The 20,675-nt window shown below is 37.3% G+C and overlaps 1 protein-coding gene across 1 annotated transcript in view; it reads right to left on the bottom strand.

Annotated features, from left to right (window-relative positions):
* Positions 1 to 383: 383 nt before the first annotated feature.
* LOC139962455 (polyphosphoinositide phosphatase-like) overlaps positions 384 to 20,675 on the bottom strand; it is a 28,165-nt gene continuing 7,873 nt past the window's right edge. Inside the window, exons 9-24 of the mRNA XM_071962420.1 lie at positions 19,915 to 20,025; positions 18,690 to 18,790; positions 18,003 to 18,165; positions 17,648 to 17,745; positions 16,585 to 16,718; positions 15,359 to 15,475; positions 14,608 to 14,641; positions 12,960 to 13,108; positions 10,805 to 10,971; positions 9,711 to 9,858; positions 7,196 to 7,387; positions 6,298 to 6,378; positions 5,404 to 5,566; positions 4,125 to 4,204; positions 3,151 to 3,249; positions 384 to 2,225 (exon numbers count right to left, since the gene is read on the bottom strand). Coding sequence (XP_071818521.1) covers positions 2,054 to 2,225; positions 3,151 to 3,249; positions 4,125 to 4,204; positions 5,404 to 5,566; positions 6,298 to 6,378; positions 7,196 to 7,387; positions 9,711 to 9,858; positions 10,805 to 10,971; positions 12,960 to 13,108; positions 14,608 to 14,641; positions 15,359 to 15,475; positions 16,585 to 16,718; positions 17,648 to 17,745; positions 18,003 to 18,165; positions 18,690 to 18,790; positions 19,915 to 20,025 — 2,009 coding nt within the window. The 3' untranslated portion in view covers positions 384 to 2,053. The remainder of the gene's footprint in view (positions 2,226 to 3,150; positions 3,250 to 4,124; positions 4,205 to 5,403; positions 5,567 to 6,297; positions 6,379 to 7,195; positions 7,388 to 9,710; positions 9,859 to 10,804; positions 10,972 to 12,959; positions 13,109 to 14,607; positions 14,642 to 15,358; positions 15,476 to 16,584; positions 16,719 to 17,647; positions 17,746 to 18,002; positions 18,166 to 18,689; positions 18,791 to 19,914; positions 20,026 to 20,675) is intronic.

Raw genomic sequence — 20,675 nt, 5'->3', positions numbered from 1 at the left:
AGCAGGACAGGATAAATCCTATGCTGTGTATACCAGCAGGACAGGATAAATCCTGTGCTGTGTATACCAGCAGGGCAGGATAAATCCTGTGCTGTGTATACCAGCAGGGCAGGATAAATCCTGTGCTGTGTATACCAGCAGGGCAGGATAAATCCTGTGCTGTGTATACCAGCAGGGCAGGATAAATCCTGTGCTGTATATACCAGCAGGACAGGATAAATCCTGTGCTGTGTTTACCAGCAGGACAGGATAAATCCTGTGCTGTGTATACCAGCAGGACAGGATAAATCCTGTGCTGTGTATACCAGCAGGGCAGGATAAATCCTGTGTTGTGTATACCAGCAGGGCAGGATAAATCCTGTGCTGTGTATACCAGCAGGACAGGATAAATCCTGTGCTGTGTATACCAGCAGGACAGGATAAATCCTGTGCTGTGTATACCAGCAGGGCAGGATAAATCCTGTGCTGTGTATACCAGCAGGACAGGATAAATCCTGTGCTGTGTATACCAGCAGGACAGGATAAATCCTGTGCTGTGTATACCAGCCGTTTAATATCGCTCCCTACTTTGTGTGCCTCCAAGCTGTCACCTTTGTAATACCGATGCTATGTATCTGTACAAATGAAACACATAAATTATATATACAGTTTACAACGTCTGATTCCAATCAATATTACTGTCCTCAATTTAGCATTCCTCTAAGATCATCCGCAAGAAATACGTTCTTGTTTATATCACAATTATATTTATTTATAGATATTATTTTATTTACTCTGCTCCTTGGTTACCTGTCTTTGATGACTTGATCAGTGGTCAGCGGTCTTAATTCTCCATTTGACCAACTCTCAATCCTTCAGACTGATCTAGTTTTACCATACAGCACAGTTACTGTACGCATGTCGTAAACTTACAAATAAAATATCAATCATTTTCTGCATTGTGTTATTTTGTTGGTTACTCAAATCGTTGCTGCAACAGAATATTTATATCATTTTTGTTCTTCCTAGCATTTCTCTCTATTTTTTCATTTTCTATTTGGGTGTCTTTTGTTCATAATTATTCTATATAGATTTATTTGATTAATGAGAAATTTATAAATTTGCTTTTATAAAAGCATTGTATTGCAATATTTAGTCTCCCAGAATATGCTGATAATTTAATATTCCAAATGACAATATTTACTAGTGTATATTTTAAATAAGTACTTTGATTTACAAAAGAATCTCTTAGAAGTACGATAGACCAAAATGGTTACAATGTTTCCTTATAGCACCAAATCTTTTAATCAAAAACAAAACAAGTTAATGGCATACAATTGTCTCACTACAATTACAAGTCTGTCAATTCTTAGAACATTAGGAAAAAAAGGAACTACTCTATAATTACATCGCCTGAAAACTCAGACATGGTTCAAAAAAGAATTTTAGTAGCAGGCACAATATGTATAGAGCAGTTTCGAAGAATGGCTGACAGGATCAATTAAACTGCGATCTGCAATCTTAGATTACCCACAATACCTTTTGGTTTAAAAGTTTGTTATAAAATGTCACCAATATATTTGCCTATGTAACCATTACATGGGAGGGAAATGCCGCTTCTTCTCAGAGGAGAAAAAATGATCAAAGGCATCGATTTGTGACTCTAAAGAACATTGTCTGCATTTTCGGTAAAAAAAACTTGTCAAAGAGTAAAAACAAATATCGCCACATTTCATTGAGAATTTTCAAACTGGACTAGATCTTCCACATGGTGCTTTTAACCAATCGGAGACCTGTGCTGTCACTTAATCTCTGGTTCCCCTTTCCTTTAACCTCTGTTCTTTTTCTAAGGAATGAAACACACTAGCTTGTCTAGTGCAAGGGTTCATAATAAATTTTTCCACAAAACGTACAATGTGTAGGGTGGGCCGGTTGGTTGCTCAAGCCTAGGGCCTTAAGGGACAAGATTGCGGGTCAATATTTCTTTTGCGGTCCAGACTGAAATCTTTCGTCAGGCCTGATTTGGCCAGATAGGCCACACGTCTAGAAACCATCATCTAGCACACATATATTATTAATGTTTTCGTAAGTACTCTATGTATCCCTGGTAGTTTTCTCTACTACAGGTCACTCCACCTAAAGTTCCTCGTTTCAAGAACGCATTGTACTCTGGGAGGATCTTCTTCGCCACTACCGGTGGTGTTACCTCAAAGACGGAATCTTTTGGAAGTTCACTGAGGGGTTTTCTACAAGAGAGAACAAAAAGAACACATTTTCTTTCTTTCTTTCGGGACATCGACTGCTTGATTAGCTAAGAGCACAAGAGTGGAAGAGAGATTTTCCAAGTTTGACTCACAGGTGAAGAGAGAAACAGTTCGAGCAATAGAATTATTTGTGATCAAAACCTATAGGAATCAGAAGTAATGAACATAAGCCTGAAACACATGAATGCCAGTCGTGGGAATGCTACATGTTCAGTTTTCCCGTTTGAAGCCGATGGGCCATAAAACTGGCAAGATCTGCAGCAAACGCACACTGCCCGACGGGTCACGGACCGACACAACTGGACATTTGTTAAAATGGTAAAAAGATCGTTGACACTCAGGAGAAGCTTAGTAAAGAGCCAAGAAGAAGATTACCGATTTCATCACCTGTTTCCTTTCATCTCACTGTCAAGGTTTTTTGTTTAATTATATTTTATTAAATTTTTTTTCAATACACCAATTAACTTGTCTGTAGCAGACTGTCCCATCTGTCTATTTTCACTGGTTTTTTACTTTTTTTTAAATTTTCCCCTGCAAGGGATACCGCTAGGATAGGAATGTGAGGTTAAATAACGTTTTACAGAAACTGTATTTCTTCTCTCTTTGATTTTTTTTTATGAAAGCCGGTTGCTGGGAGTGAACTTTAATATGAATGAACTTGCCATTTTGTATTGATTTTGCTAACTTCTTCATATTAATTCAAATTGAAATCCCATAACGAAGCAGTTGACTGGGTAAAACTTTCAGTAACAAAGATCTGGGCAAAGTTAACAAAATTTTCATCTGGCGGATATCTGGTAAAAAAAATTTGTTAAGTTTGAACTTGTCAATCACTAGCTCGGTTTCATGCGAAAAAAACAACAAACCGCAAGAAACTGAGAAACTACTTTTTGCAATCGACACTTACAATGTAGGAGATGTCATTGGACTATATGGAACAGTGGCACCACTCTTTGATTTCACCTGTTTCATCTCACTGGTTGCTGTTGTTGCCATGGTAGCATACCTTGGACACAAAAGGAAAGAAAAAGAAGGATCCTCATTAGTCAATACAATACTATACTCATAATAAACTTATGTCACTATGGCAACTAGATTGAGAAAGAGATGGAATTGATGACAGGTATGCATTGGGGGGGGGGGGGGGAAGGGACACATGCACCCGAAAATAATTTCAAAATTGGTGCTACAAGGGAGAAATGGTTGGTCAAATTGTGCCCCCAATAAAAAGAAACATAATTCAAGCCACATTGCTAACACAAAAGAAAATCTGCATGTATTGAAAATGTCAGGTAACTAACTGTTGCTAACTGGTGCCACAATGCTACATTTGAGACAGTAGGATATAGCCCACTGGCTACCTAATTGGTTCCCCTTTCCTCCCCCCTCCCTCTCTCCCTCCCTCCCTCCCTCCCATTCTTGCCCTCCCTGCACCCACCATGGCAATTTACTCTCCTACCATCAGTTTGGGTATATTTTTTATACACCACTTTCCTCTATTAAAAACGGGAGAAAAGCTGCATGTGTTGAGAATGTCAGGTGACTTTTGTTGCTTCCTGATGCCACAATGCTGACACAAAAATGATTTTATTTTAAAGATGGATAGCACAACAGCCACATCATTGGTACCCTGTTCTCTCCTACCATTTATGGTCTCGGTAAATTTATCCACCACTTTTCTCTATGAAACAGAAGAAAAGCTGCACCCACCATGACATTTAATACTTTCCACCTTGATTACAACATTCTTCTTTAAAACTCTTTAAAAAAGCTCTTTAAAACTAAATTTGCTAAAAAGACTGAAACCATATTAACAGTGTCAAGTATAGACAAAACTTAAATAAATCAGAGCAAAGAAACCAATTAAAAAAAAAATGTTACCTTTGGTAACAGGCTGCATCTTCCTTGGAGGGCTCCAATAGCTGGACGCCATATGTTTGCTGCATTGTTGGGAAAATGTCCTGATAAAATGGATGAAAAAAAAAGATCAGAATTAGAAATGTCTGGGCAGACTTCCTGTAAACTTCCACTTTTTCTGACTTCAACATGGATTATAGCATAAAATGCTTTGGGAGAAGAGTAGTGTCTTACCTCACACTACACATTCCATTTCAAATCAATGGCAGTCTGTTTACTGTCAAATTTGGTACATTTTTACACAACCTGTCTGCACAGTTAATGGGATGTACATCAATTTATCGTGTTTCTGTTTATTATCAGGCCTTGTCCAACTCCCCTTCCTTCTCCCCCATCCCCCCCTCCATAAAATAAAAAAATAAAAAATTCAAGAAGGGAGAAGTTAAAGTATCTCAAATATCTTCTTTATAGTATCGCAAAGGTTGTTATTTTACAGTTATTTAAAGTTATTTTACAGTCAATAACTTGCAATACAGGAAACTGAGTATACGTCAGAATCTGGTAGTATTATCCTTGGCTGTTAAAGGAAAGATAAAGTGCTTGCAAATATTGTCTGATGCCATAGACCAGCATGTCTACATAATTTTAGGCCCAATGTCTAGGTAGCATCCATGGGGACTGAGCCACCACCCACCCCTCTCCTTCCCACCCCTCAGAATTGATGTTAAAAATGCGTGAAATCTAGCTTGGAGTATGAATGCTAGGAAGCTCTGAAAAATCTAGATAAATTTTCTGATGTCTATAAAATGTCCAGCAAACCCACTTTTTGGTCGTCAACCATAGTTTGCAGACCGTCGATTCAGACCACCAAATTCCACACCGAGGAATGATGTAATAGGCATAAACATAAAATATGAAATGAAGGGTGATGACAACACCACGATACAATGTTGCAGTAGATTTGGGGATTAAACTGTTAAAAGCTCACTAATTAGGAGCACCCAAAGATTGCAACAGTTTAATCTCTTAATTAGAACAAGGTGTATCCAATTATGTCTGCATATAAACATGGTTTGATAAAAAAACTGACACCAACTTTCAACCAAATGCAATACAAAACCAGAATGCAAAAATGCATTGTGGTTTTGATGATGTAACATGAGCAGTTTTCTTCATGAATCTAACGTAATGTATAGTGATGGTGAACATGTTTACAAGGGTTTCCCGATTTGACCTCTGATGACTCTAAATGACCTACTTTCAACCAAATGCAATACAAAAAAAAGGGGGGGTTTGTATATACCTTCATGGTCACCAAAGTTGTCACATCCTTATGCTTAGACTCGCTAGGAGAAATTTCACTTGTTGAATCATCGCTGGAGGATGAGTCACCGCCCGACGAGGATCCGTCCGGACTAGGCTTAGTTGAATCCCTCGAAAACGACAGATTAAAGATGCCATGTTGCCTGTTACGAAGAGACGCATTTCGTGTTTTTGAGGGCAACAAGGTGGATGTACTAGATGGCCCAAGTGATTGCAAGAGGATGTATGAGAAACTCAGACATACTAACGATGCCTGTTTTATATGAGTGGGAGCAACATGTCCTAGAAAGAAGAGGGGGGGGGGTGGGAGGAAGGGTGGGTAGGAAGTTTAGTGGTAACACAAGTGTCCTAGGTACCTTCCATTCACACCCTCCACAATGACTCTCTTTTCTAATCATGCTTGTTCTTGATCCATTGTTTTAATTGTATACATCATTTGAGTTTTTGGGGAGGGAAGGTGGCAAAAGGGATGGGATGGATTTTCAGTTGTGCATGGTATGGGGTAAGGCAAAAGTAAGGGCTATACCTTGGTGAGATCCAGTGGACTATCCTCTCTTTGAAACAATATCTTACAAACACAAGCACCGACATACTGTTAGTTGTCTTTAATATACGTAGTCATAGCAACAGTGATGATTTGATGCAGAGATGCTGTAAGCTGTGGCAACAATACAGTTTAGCATAAATGGAAATTGTTAGCATCTGGGAAAGAGGTTAGTTCCCATAAAAAAAAAAATTAAAAAAAAAAAAAATGGGGATTCATGTCTTTGTTAGAGGGGAAACAGTTGTGAGCCTTTTTTTAAGGAAATGTAGAGAAAAATTTGTGAGATGAAGAATAAGAAGAAATTGTACATATTTTAAAGAATGCACTAACCTGGATTCTTCCTTTCTCTGTGGTTGACTTATCCTGACAGTGAATGGACTCAAATCAATTGCAGTCTTTGGCATAAAATCCCTGTCAAATAAAAATAAAAAATTGTGTAAAAGTAAGAGGGTCTGACGTTTCGATCCTAGCAGGATCTTCTTCAGCCTGGAGGCAACCATTCAGCATATGAAGAAGATCCGGCTAGGATTGAAACGTCAGGCCCTCTTACTTTTACACATTCTCTTACACAGGCTCTTTAGTCGACAAGCAGTTTGCTAACAATTTTGTTTTATCTAGAAAATTAAAAAGCAAGTTATACAATAAGGTTTAAAAGAGCAAAAAAAAAACAGCTTTGGTTGGAGTATGGTTTGAACCCAGACACACATGCAAGGTTGTTTCTGACAAAACCTACCCACCAAATGTTTTTTTCTTCTTAAACAGGATCATTTCAAATAAGGGCATGGGACTGGTATTGAAAAGGTTTGGATATCACACTATTCCTGAAGAAATAATAAATAAATAAGTAGTAGATTTATTTCCATATTATTACCATATTATGACAGCTTGTCCAATGTATAAATACTTTTAAATTGACATCTGGGGCAACTTTTACAACAGCAATATCATATGTTGTTTTAGTTCATACAAGAATGATAAGTGTACTTTATCTGACATATTATAACCAGTCTAAATATACAGATTCATTTATTTTTCTGTATTTTCTTTACTTAATGGTGCATGTTTGTAGACAAGCCTTCCTGCGGCCGATTTATTATTTTACGTCAAGGTGTGGAAAACTAAATAAATTAATGACAACACAAACGTTGATGAAATAATAGTTCCTTCTTTTACACATTCATGGTTGCGACACAGACTACTTACTGACGCTATGAGAAATTATTTGTACCTGGTCGAGTGTGGCAGAACACTCATGCAGAACAAATCCGCCAAGGGTGTAAACTCGGCGGGGTTGTAATGTTCGCTGAAAACATCTTCGGGATCGTCCGGGGGTACCATAGCTGTCCTGGGGTCGTGCCTCGTCTCCTCATAGGGTAATGGTAATGATTGGATAACCTTGTCTTCAAACCAATGAGTATGACTGTGAAGGTACACATAGATGCAATAAAGATGAAAATCATATCAACCATTGATTAGAAAAGAAAATATGATACAAAAAGTGTCAAGGTTTTCAAGGAATCTTTAAGTTAATAAAAATTCTATTTGAAACAAGGTTTAAGTCCACGGCACTGAGAACTGTGACATAAAATACAGTCACTCTTTGTAATAATCAAGAAATGGAGATCAAACATACTTCATAAGCAACTTAGCATACACAGACCTGTGCCGGGGGGGAGGGGTGGTGGTGGTGGGTGCCATATATTTGGAGTACCCCTTCTTGTCCCTTTATTTCTATCTTATATGAGCATTCCGGTGGTTTTTTACAAAACTTTCTCAAGGATCAGGATTGATAGGTGGTTTCCGAAAAGTTGCGATAAATACATAGGACAAATCTTCATCGACAGCGATTTGACCATGTCATCTATTGACTTTTTCTATATATATAGATACATATATATAGATTTAAATATATATAGATACATATATATACATATAGATATATATATATATACATATATAAATATGTTTATATACATAGATATATATATATATATATATATATATATATATATATATATATATATATCTATCTCGAAGTGTGTTGTAAAATGTTTAATGCTTTTCAGGGTAACTTCCACTCCAGAGGACTGACAGGAAGCTGTTATTTAACCAGCAGAGTTGATCTTATTTCAAAGACATCCCCTGCATGCGATTCTCACAAACAGAGCCTACCATGTCAAAAGCCAAGTTAATTTCCTGCCAGTTTAAGAGTACACGCCAATAATGTCAGTATACTTTCAAGCAAGGTTGGGAAATACATGAAACAAACTTTTAAGCGAAATAAACCAATTGCCAACATGTAGGATGTAGGTGCTATCAAACAGAGACCACACTTGTCAAGACGGTAAAACTGCAGCTTGCCCACAGCAAGGCTGACTCAGTATCAAACATTAGACCAGCCTTGACTATTACTTGAAACTGCACAAAACAAAAGATTGCATCCTGCACAGCCTGGCTGCAGGATGCTGCAGCCCCATCAGCATTGCATTTTTCACACAGTTCCTGAAGAGGACAGTTTGTTACCTTTGTCAGCGACAATCTACAGTGCCTACCACCCTCAATCGCCCCATCCCAAACAATGAGTTTCAAGAGAGGACACAGAAATATAAGAAAAAGAAAGAAAACAGGAGGTTCAAACAATTTCTCAACACAATTTGCATCCACTGGTGAACAAAGAGAATTCAGTTCACACGTTGTATGAGAAAACTGCAAAGAATTGAGCATAACCAAGTTTAGCACTGCATAGAAAAGTACTGTTTGGTTTGATCAACATTTTCTTCTCCTCCTCTGACTCCTCCAGATGATTTACTTGTCACCCCCTACCCCAAGGTTTCTTTACTGAAAACTCTGTCAATAGAGAAACATCTTTTCTTCCCATAGTTTTTCTTCTTTCACTTTCTTTGGGTGGAGGGGGAGGGTGGGGTGGGGGGATGGCATGGGGTAAGTAAGATGTACTTTTACCACCATCTGTTACCAATTTTGATCTTATTGGAATTATAACCTATAAACCTAATTAAGAATCAGGTTATGCACTCCTTTGGGATGACAAATTACTTTGGTAATATAAGGCTCATTGAACAGATGACATATCTTACAGATACCCAACATAGATCTGCCTGGTGAGTAAGTTACTAATGAGGAAACTATAATTATAACGAGGTAAAACACGTTGGGAGCTCAACAAACTTTCTAATGATTGTACAAAGGCATTGTACAAAGTATTTGCATTCAACCGATCAGGGAAAAAAAATTGGTACTGGAATGGCATCCTCACAAGGACAATGGCATAAAATTTTGGAGTTCTTTAAGGACAAAGTACTTTACAGAAATGAAGTTTCTCTGACCATAAAGCAGGACTTGCGAATTTATCAAGCTTTGAGAATCCCATCAAAGGAGGGCAAAATACATTGGCATAATCAAACTACAGATATCTTCATTGACAGAAATTATTTAAAATTATCAAAATTAACCACAAAAGTTGACAGAAATCCTGGTTAGGACATTAAGAGTCTGCTACTGTATTGTTGCAGTCTTTCTGGTTACACGGTATGTAATGCATTGTACATGGCTTTTCTTTGATCTTTTCCAGTTAAAAGCCCCACATGAAAAATGTTCAGGGGGTTGGGAGTAATGTAGCTGTCAAGTTCTTGAACACAGCTGTACCTCATCTATTCAGTGGCTTCCAGAATTGATACAGACAACCTGTACAATGTATTTTGTGTATTTATTTTTATAATTTTTACCTTTTCTCATAATAAGATTCCATATTTGGTTGATTGATGGTATGGTGAAGATAATGATCGGTTTCGAGGTCCCACAGGTGAAGTTTTGCATCCGGTTCTGGTTTGAAGACACCGAGGAATAAATTTATCGCATTCTGTTTGTCTGCATCTGTGGAAAAAATGTGTTATCATAATAATAATATCAGGTAGTCATTTTTACGACGCTTAAGCGACCACAAATGTGGGAGAAACCCGCAAGGGCTTATGGATTACAACTTTCACGTTGGGTGGCTTCCAATTCAACATTTTAACTCAAACTTGGAAACTTTTCACTTTAGAAGGTCATCTCAGATGGGTAAAAACTGTAGATTGCTCTTGGATGTAAAACCCACCTTACTATGAACCGGCTGGGGATTGAGCCCTATAAGCCCCCCCAATTGCTAAGCCTCATTGCTTCAAATGCAACCACCTTTATCCACTCAACCACAGCACTGATATCCCGTTTGTAGTAAACACTCTACCAATCTGGTTGATTGCACCATTTTGAGATAATTCTTATTATTTACAGGGAACAATGAAGGATGATGGAATGGACAGATGCTCTTAGGAGTATGAAAGACGGGTCCTACCCTCCACCCAACCTGGCAGAGGAAGGGGAGGGAAAGGGCTCAATAGAAGCCAAAATTTACAATTTCTTCCAATGTCAAATAAATAAACAATTCAAAAGATGTCTAAAATTTCCCATCAGTTGCATAGACACACGCTTTCAAATGATATTTGTCTTTCTGTGTTTGGCTGTTACAAAATTGATTATTTTATTCAGTTATTTCATATGGAAAATATTTCTACAAACTAGTAGCTCAGTCAACCTAACATTCAATCTGATACCATGCTCAAGGGAGAAGGAGAAGGGGGGGGGAGAGGAGGACTACAGGCTGGGGCCCGGGGTCAACTAAGGGATCCAGAGAAACATAGGATAGAGAATATATACTGTCATTTTGACAAAAATGTACTGAAAGAAAATTTGAAGACTTCTAAAGGGGACCCGGTCACATATTTCTGCCCAGGACCCCAACCTGGCTCTTGCCAGCAATGCATTTCACTAGAAAGCTCACCTGAAAATGCATTCCTGTAGTATCTTGAAACGGTTTGCTTAATGTCCCTTGACTGTGCGATCCATGGAGATAGTTTTCGGTACGAGTCTACGCTGTGAACTAGCTGGGATCCGCCGTACTGGAATGCTACTGTATCGCCCATCTCCTCATAGACTTCACTCAGCATCCTACAAAAATAAAAAGGTACAGCTATGTCAATAAAAATTGTTGGTGATTTGGTCAAAAAGAAAGAAGCATACTTGAACCGTTTTGTGAGTTTTGGAGCAGAACTGTAAGATGCTATTTATACCATGGCGCTAGTAATCATTTAAGCTCACATCTCTCTGCTCTGCTGGGTTGATAACGTGCAACTTTTTTATCAGTTTGAAACTGCATGTTGGAGGGCAAAAAACATGAAAGGGTAGAAGATAGCTCCTAGGAACAATCAGTAATCGTTCTAATATGCATCAGAAAATAGCTGCAACTCCCATCAAAGGAAAGATTGACCATTTTAAAAGTCTTTTCTCAATTCTGGTTTTATTTATGAAAAAAAAACTAAAGAGGAATCGAATGAACGAATGTATGTTTTGATATTAAAACAACATTTAAGCTTTAATTTCAAATGAAAACCCTCTCCTCAAGTGTTGTTTCTTTTTAATATTTTGTGTCGAAAGAGGGGGGGGTGGTGGGGGGGGTGATTTGCTCATCACAAGCATCTCCATCAGTTCAGTTAATATCTGGTTGGCATTTCTCTTTAACATGTCAACAAAGTTACTCCTAAAACTCAAATCACTTCAGTTGGGTTACATCTCCACTTAAAAAGCTACTATAACACTCGTCAAACGAAAAGATTGAACGAATAAAAAATTTAATGGCTATTAGCGAGTTAATTTAGCGGAGAATTGTAAATATTAAAGAAGTGATGTGAAGTACAACTAATACAACTAATAAGAAATACCAAAAAACAAAGTTTACTTTCGACAACCTTGTACAGCAATGCACTATATCAACCAACTGTTCCTTCTATTATACTTTTCCTTACAAGGAACTGAAATATGGCATTATATTTATTATATTTATTCTGTTGTTGTATATATATATATATTTTTTTCCCTCTGTAAATAGAAATAAAAATAATCCAGCCACTTTCTGAATTCTTTTTAACCTAGATGCTAGATTGATTTTCTTACCAATAGATATGAACGTGCAAACTATCGAAACTGTAAGAACGGAAACTTTTAAACATCAGGTTGAAAGTAGTAACTAATTGGACTTTCCTGTCAAAGGTCAGAGTGAGCAATAAGGCAAGAGACTCTCAAACACTTGATGATTATCTTTGACAAAGTGTCAAAATATGAACAGTTACATATCTTATTTCCCACGGCAACACCTACATTAATATAGATTTGTGACATAGTAGGCATGCAGGAAGCTTCAGGTTGCTGTAATGAGCTTGATTTAAGTTGACTAATTTCCAAACACCACAGTCAGGAAGTTTATAGATGGAAACATTTAATAAAAATATTAAATCATAGCTATATATATATGTATTTATATATTTATATATATATATATATATATATATATATATATATATATATATATATATATATATATATATATATCTATGAATATCAATATATATATTTATGTACATATATATATATATATTTATATATATACATATGAATATATATATACCCTTACCAACATATGCTATGAATGAATAGGCTAGACACCATGCCTTCAGAAAATTGCATGAAGGTTATGATAGAAATAACAAATCACAGGAGAGTATACATCCAAAAATAAACTCTTTTTGCTGAAATAGAAATGTTTTTTTTTCATGTAGTCATGAAAACACATAAATAAGAAGAACTTGCTCAAACGATGGATTTTTCTCACTTTTCCAGGCTAAAGTTCAACATTTCAAGTGCTTACATGACCTATCATAAAAAAGGTGTTTCCCGTTCCGTACCTTTTCCTGACTATCCAACCGCATGGGAACCACTTATAGGAAACTTTTTACAGTAAACAATTTCTGACTTGGACGGTAACAGAGGGTTAGATGGGAACCACTGAGGGGGTAATTTACTATTGCAAGAACACAGAACTTATTACCAGTTAAGATGATCGCTACATATTGGCATAGGTATTATGCATATCATGAACTCACCTGAGACAGTCTGTATCAAATTCAAGATGAGTCTTTGAAATAAAACCAAGAGCAAAAAGTTGGTTTCCCAGTGCTTGCTTCCCGATCATAAACTGCGCTGTGTTTGTTCTATCCAGACAGTCCACGCAATTTGTTCGAACGACTCCCGTCTACAATTTAACAAAATCACAACATGCGCTTCATCAATGGCATATTCACTCTAAACAGCGAATTTTCAAAGACTTACTTTTTTTTACTTTCTTTCATTCTTTCTACATCCAATGTTTTCTCTGTATCCTGAAAGTTTAGAATTCCTTAAAATCAGAAGAAAAGCAAGTTATTTAGGGTACATTTGCAATCGTCATTTCAGTCTCTTGTTAACTGAAGAATTAAAACGCAAAGGCCCCTGAAATGATGAATGGGGAGTATTGATCCCATCAATAACTTGGTCTCTCATAGACTAATAAAAAAGTGGAAAACTCTTAAACATTAATTTAATTAAAAAGATGCACAAATATGATACCATTTTGCATTCAATCAGTTATTCACCTCACCCCCCCCCCCCACCATCCCAATGACAATCTTGGATCTCCCAGTGTCATCCCAAACCAATCTCAAACTCCTTCCAACCACCCCTGACACAAGAGGGCATTGTGGTCAAGTGGTTAAGGCAGTGGACTTGTGATCTAAGGATTACAGGTTCGAGTCCTGGCCAGATCATTGTGTTGTGTCCTTGGGCAAGGCACTTTATCTCCATTGCCTCTCTTCACCCAAGTGTATAATAAATGGGGACTTGTGAGGTAACTTGCCAAAATAGTTGCGTGCACCGGTTTGTGGCTGCACCTTATGGGAGGTCTCCCGGGGGACACGTGGCTGTGGTGCACTGTTGTGCCCCAGGAGAGATTGTTTGAATTGTGCACACTTTGGTGTGTAGGTGTTACAAGTTACCAATGACCAGGGTTAAGCTGTGAAGTCTTGTGAGAGGGCCTTGGCCTTGAACAAGACTGTGAAACCTAAATAATTTAAAAAGGTATGCTATAGTTAATCACCAATGATGAAGCTCTTGCACCTTTAACTCTTACCACCACAAATAATGACACTCCCTTCAGTCAGTTTAATCCAGGACTGTTCAAATAAGAGACTAAAGGCATGAAGTCCCAATCATAGCAAGATCTTTTTCCTAGTGTTGAAGAGATCTTGAATAGAAATGTCAGATCATCGAATGTTTATACGTTCTAATACTTACCTAGCCTTTTTTTTTTTTTGAGTAGAAAAGCAGTTTGTTAAAAGCTATATTATTACTTTTCAAATGAATCAAGTCATAATGTGGAAGAGTTTGAACCAACCAGAAAAGTACTTACAGAAAATTTCACAATTTTCAGCATTCTGAGTCTGGAAGCTAGAATGATAATCTAATGTAAGGCCATCCGAACTATTTAGAAATTAATCAATTGCAATAATTTTAAAAAATTGCTATTTTATCTCAAAAGGTGGATTCTTAATACAGCTAGGTCTATGCTTCTCTACTTAGAATTTGTCATTTGCTCTTTGTCTTTTCCTTCGTAATCTGTAGCTTATCCACCCCCCCCCCCCCCACCTACATGACGTTTTATATTGCAGGAAGAGTTTAAATACAATGGTTGAATCAATATGCATAATGATGTCATACCTGTTTATAGATTATCTTCCCTTCCTTCGAAAAGCTGCATTGAGAAAACAAAAAATAAAAATTTAGTTCCAGTAAGGTATGCAATAAATTGTAAGAACATTGTAATAAACGAGGTCAAATTTAAAATTAAAATACAAAATCAATATCACCACCTGAAGGTGGGTGGGTGGGTGGGGGGTGGGGGGAGGTAGTGGGGAACCAGAAATTTCTCTATGTAACATATGAGCCTAGCAAGTCTCAAACCAAGGATGAAAAGTGGACAATTGAACGATGTATTCTCTTCACAAATATAATGTTTTTATACTTTTGTTCCTTCTCTTTCTCGTAACAGTGTTAATACTATCCCAGGAAAAGGGGGATTTGAGGGGAGGGGGGGGGGGCTTGTAAGTTCTCTGTAGAAAACAATAATTGTTGTTCTTGTCTTGACATTTATTTACTTAATATATACTATACTATATACATATATATATATATATATATATATATATATATATATATATATATATATTGATATATAGATATATATAGATATATAGATATATATATATATATATATATATATATATTTATATATAGATATAAATAGATATATAGACATATATATAATTGATATTTGGTGGCAAAGTTGTTTATTATGAGTATGACTTTTTACTTATTATTTTACACTCTTTGAAGATAATATTTGTTTTCATAACTGGCACTCTACAAAGCAGTGTCTGGTTCAATTATACCAAAGATCATAAGCACTTACTTCCTCTTTGGGTCTTGTTTGCCCGGATCCAGAAGAGGTCCGTACATGAAGAGTCCAGTCGCTTCGACTACAGACTCTGCTATCCTCTCCAACTTGGCGATAACGTCTAATTTAGGGCTATAATTAAAACGGAATATTAAGGGTAAATCATCTGAAGGGGGGAAAACATTCCCAAAATTTTACTAAAAATAACCAGGATTTCCCAAGAATAATCAAGAAACTTCCACTTGTATCTGACAAGGTGAACGTACGGTAAGACAGATGAAAGTGAGGATGACATCTTAATGAATGGAACACCTCATTATTCTGGATGAAGATGAAAACTGGGGGTGGGGGTGGAAGGAGGGGATAGTATGAAGGGTATATTCTCCTCTAAAGCCACTTTAACCACTCCTACCTAACATTCCGACAAAACTGACTATAAGTTTGGTTTCAAACACTTTGTACTTGGTACGCTAGAAATGATTGAAATCCCTCAGGACTTAAGTCATATCTTGGCTCACATAGCTTATATTTATTATGAAGATATGATTGCGAAATGATATTAAAATTTTTACGAAGAATCAATGGTTAAAGTTTGCATTCCCATTTCTCAACTCCAACACCCCCCACCCCACCCCCCCCCTCCTCCATCCTTTCAGATATATACAAATAGATGTTACCATTGGAAAAGATGATGTTTTGCTTGTCAATGATACTTACTTGTTCTCAATTTGTTTTTGGTTTTTTTTTTCTAAGGGGGGGGAGGGGGAGGGGGAGAGGGACATCTCTCTACACTAAACTCTCATAGTTAATAACTTACTCCATATTCGTAGTTCTTAGACCACGTAATTCATTCTTTTATTTAATTTTCTCACAGATACCATGTCCACAGAGCTTCTTGTGACCTTCAACAAACTATGAAACCTGACACCTTATACTAACAGCTACAGGTTGTCAAGGCTTTTTCTTTGAATCCTACAAATGACTCATATAATTGCACTTTGCAAGGAGAAAACAAATTACAAGGAGAGATCACAATAGGTTATTGTGAGTACACGATTTACCTTTACTGTACTTTATTACCATGTCGATATGCTTGTATCTAATACAGTGCTGGGGTGGCATGAATTGGTTTAGATATTGTACACTATTTACCTTTTACTGTGCTTAGCCATGTTGATATGCTTGTATCTAATACAGTGCTGGGGTGGCAGGAATTGGTTTAGATATTGTACAATATTTACCTTTTACTGTACTTAGCCATGTCGATATGCTTGTATCTAATACAGTGCTGGGGTGGCAGGAATTGGTTTAGATATTGTACTGCGCCAAGTAGCTCATCTGTCAGCTTTGATTCACGTTTCCTCTTTTCATGTTTCTGTTGAGCAGGAAAAGTTGAAAGATAGTAGTATGTACATGTTGATCCCTTCACAGTTTTGGACGATGACTGCATTTACCTGAGCCAGTTCATTCCTGAGCCTGCCTGTACTTAATCCTGCTTGTACATCAGCCAACTGGTACCTGAGCCTGCATGTACCTGAGCCTGTTTGTACATGTAACAACTTGTACATTAGCCTTCTTATACATGAGACTGCTTTTACCTGAACCAGCTTGTACCTAAGCCTGTGTGTACCTGAGCCAGTTTGTTCATGTAACAATTTCTACATGAGCCTTCTTATTCATGAGACTGTTGGTACCGGAGCCAGCTTGTACCTAAGCCAGTTTGTACCCGAGCCAACTTGTGCATGTAACTATTTCTACATGATCCTTTCTGCTACATGAGACTGTTTGTATGGGAGCCAGCTTGTACCTATTTAAGCTATTGCAAACCTGAGCCTGTTTATACATGAGCCAGCTTGTACCTAAACCTGTTTGTATCTGAGCCTGTTTGTACATGTATGTAACAACTTGTACATGAGTCTTCTAATACATGAGCCTTTCTGTACATGAGCCAGCTTTTACCTGAGCTAGTTTAAACCCTGAACCTGCTTGTACCAGAGCCAGCTCATACCTGAGCCAGCCTGTCATCAAACCAAGAGCCCACTCCGTCACACATTAACCTTGACTCCTTCAGGCTTCACTGATCAGCCGTTTACTGCGACTGACGAGGTAGATGTAAGGCAAAGGTGGTGTGTACTGACATCAACCAACAATCTAAATGTTTTGACACTTCAGTGAGAATTTATACAACCCTTCTGAACCAGCAGACTTATCTGTATGAAAGCAACAATCTTTAAGCTAATAATATGGCACAATGAATTATCGAATCTGTCTTTCTCCTTTGGAACGAGAAAACATTGTACCTACCTTGACCAGGTTTAAGACGATGATTGGTGAGCCGTACACTTTGAGCAACCGATTAAAGTGAGCAGCGGCAAGGTTGAAATAAGGATCAGAAACATTCACTGTGAGAATAGAAAAAAAATAATTCAAACATAGGACAAAAACAGGGATGAAATTTGACTTTTTAATTTTACATAATTTACTTATCTCTCTGCCGACAAGCTCACAGGAGACCTTTTTGAGTTGTACGACAAGACAGTTGTCTTGGAAAAAAAAAAATTACAAATAAACCGGGGCTCATATGGTTACTACCGAACACTTTTTCTCAGTGTAATTCGTCAATGCGGCAGATTCAAAATATCCGTATTTGAATAATGACCTGTGATTGGTGGTTTAGGAACCATGGAGGAAATATCCTGTGACCACAGGCCTGGAACTGATCCACGATATTGCAGATAAGAGGTGTAACGCCCTCTTTGGAAGCTGGTCAATGATGCGTCATAGACAATTTGCTCTGTTTCAACCTCATTTGCTACATCTCCCTTGAAGAAATTGAAAAAGAAATACATACATTTTCTTTTCATGACAAATTGAAATTTGTTGTCCTTTTTTCTTCCACAGGTTTACAGAAGTTAGTACTTCAGATGCAAACAAAACCCCCAAAAAACAAACTTTCTTTGAGACAGGAGATTAAAATTAGCAATCAGAATAAATTTCCTTTAATATGATATTTAATTTTTGATAAATAACTAAACATCAAATGCTGCATCATACAAAGTGGCTGGACTACCAAGTCTAATAAACCCATCATTCATTCAGTCAGTTCCTTTATAGCAAAAACTAAAAATGAAGATAATAAATAATCTTTCTTGTTGAACTTTCCAGCAGCTTGTCTGTACCATTTGAAGAAATACGTATTATTTGGTAGCATTTTGTACCAGAACATGTAAAATTCGGGTAAAAATAAATGAAATTTTATAGAAAGTGTAGTAGGGGTTGTGTAAGTTTAAGTACAGATATGCAACTAGCATTATGTCAAAAACTAAAGGATACAACATTTTCTTACCACAGCATTTGATCCTCTTTTCAGGTACCGTGTTCCCGCATATTGGTTTGATCTTCGAGCTATCAACGCAACGTACACAGGTCTACCGAAGATGGAGACATCTAGATTCAAGGGTTAAGGAAGGCAACATTAGTGCACTTGACTATTACAGTTTAACAACCATCAAATCTGGTTATATCTGTCAAGAGTTTCCTTCCATTGCTTGGAAAACATGCTGAGGGGGATGCAGCATCTTGCAGCCAGGCTGCGTAGGACATAATCTTTTGTGCTGTGTAGTTTCCTACAATAGACACCACAGTTTCACCTTGCTGCCTTGCTGCAGAGGATTTTGCAGCTGCTGCAGCTCTTCTTTTTGACATGGTGTCTTAGTAGAAATTAAGTACAAAGTACATAAGAAAATGGAGAAAAAAAACAGAAACAGAAAACTGACAGGGTTTCAAGCCATAAACTCTACAAATAGCTGTGATTTTGTGCAATTATAGCCCAGTCAGTAGAACCAAGGGTTGAAACCCTGAAATCAGGGCTTGTAAACCTGAGGTCAGTGGTTCAAAAACGATTTTCAAGCCAAAACTTAAGTTGCAAAGTTTCAAGATTAGAAATTATAAACAAAAAGTAAGTTTTAGTAAATTACTTTCACATGATAGTTATTTGACCTTATACTGGAAAAAAAACGAAGGAGGCAAAACGAGATGCCAAATTTCAAATGGCAGTCACAGAGGACAACAAAGGTATATGTGGAGGGTGATAACACAAAGTGCAGTGTTAACACAATACACTACAAATGTACTCAACATTGCAGTGAAGGTATATGTGGAGGGTGATAACACATGTGCAGTGTTAATACAATACACTGCAAAAGTAAAATATATTGGAACATTCAACAATGAATACAGTGAGATTAGACAGAATAAAGGGCAGTTAGATGACAGGAAGAGACCACACGAGACGAGATAGAAACAAGAGATGGAAGGGCTCGGGGGAGATGAACTTTGCCGACGAGTGTAACAGTCCACCTCTGAAGATCCTGCTGGAATCAGCACTTCCGGCCCACTAAATGTTACCAACAACATTAACCAACACAGAATTTGTGCTGGAGACAAGAAGTTTGTTAACAGTGATTTGTTTTAGAATAACGAATGGACGGATATTAAAATCTGTATACAAACAGGATCTGTGTTATACATCTGTGATTGATTATGGTTTTACTTTATCTTGAAAAGGATACTGACTTGACCCACAAATCCATGAATGATAGCCATGGTCCAAGGAGGGGAAATCATTCTCCTAGCCGACATCCAATGATACTTGTTCCAGACAAATTTCTCCTTCGGAGAGCCTGCAAAGAAGCGCAATGAAGTAGTTAGAAACTTTTTGTCAAAGAAGAGCTAAAACTGTCATAACATTGAAAACATTGGGGATCGGGGGAAGGGAAATCTTGGGATGGTTTTAACAAAATCCATACTTTTGTGTCGTTTCAAATTTCAATATCGTAAACTGCAATGCAGCTATCGTTGATGCGTTTAAATCGTAGTGTAAAGTTATTGATAAAGTACTTATATACAAATCTTCACACAAAACAAATGCAACAACCATGGGATGGCCATGCTGAGGTGGCTGCAGCCTAATGCAGCCAGGCTGTGTAGTACATTATCATAGTCTACTGCACCCCACAGTTAATCTCTGTTGCTTGATATTGATTCATCTCAGCTGAGCAGGATTCTGCAGCTACAGTAGCCTTTCTCTTTTGTTCCTCCAACTTTGACACAATTTCCTCTTACAGAAAATTCCAATTTTAAACATATTCTCGATCAAGGGGACGGGGCTGGGAGGAGGTGCCTTGGAGCCCAAGAAGATGCTAAACAGTACTAAGTTTGTTTATACTAGTACAACAAAGTGTTACATAGTTCAGCTGTCATACAAAAAAAATGATTTGAAACCGTACTTGTGCATAGGAAAAGATCATATCCTTAGAACAATAATTGAAAA

The sequence above is a fragment of the Apostichopus japonicus genome, chromosome 21, assembly GCF_037975245.1.
Source record: "Apostichopus japonicus isolate 1M-3 chromosome 21, ASM3797524v1, whole genome shotgun sequence".
In the NCBI taxonomy this organism is placed as follows: domain Eukaryota; kingdom Metazoa; phylum Echinodermata; class Holothuroidea; order Aspidochirotida; family Stichopodidae; genus Apostichopus; species Apostichopus japonicus.
The sequence above is the reverse complement of the archived record's forward strand: the minus strand, read 5'-3'. Positions and strand labels throughout refer to the sequence as shown.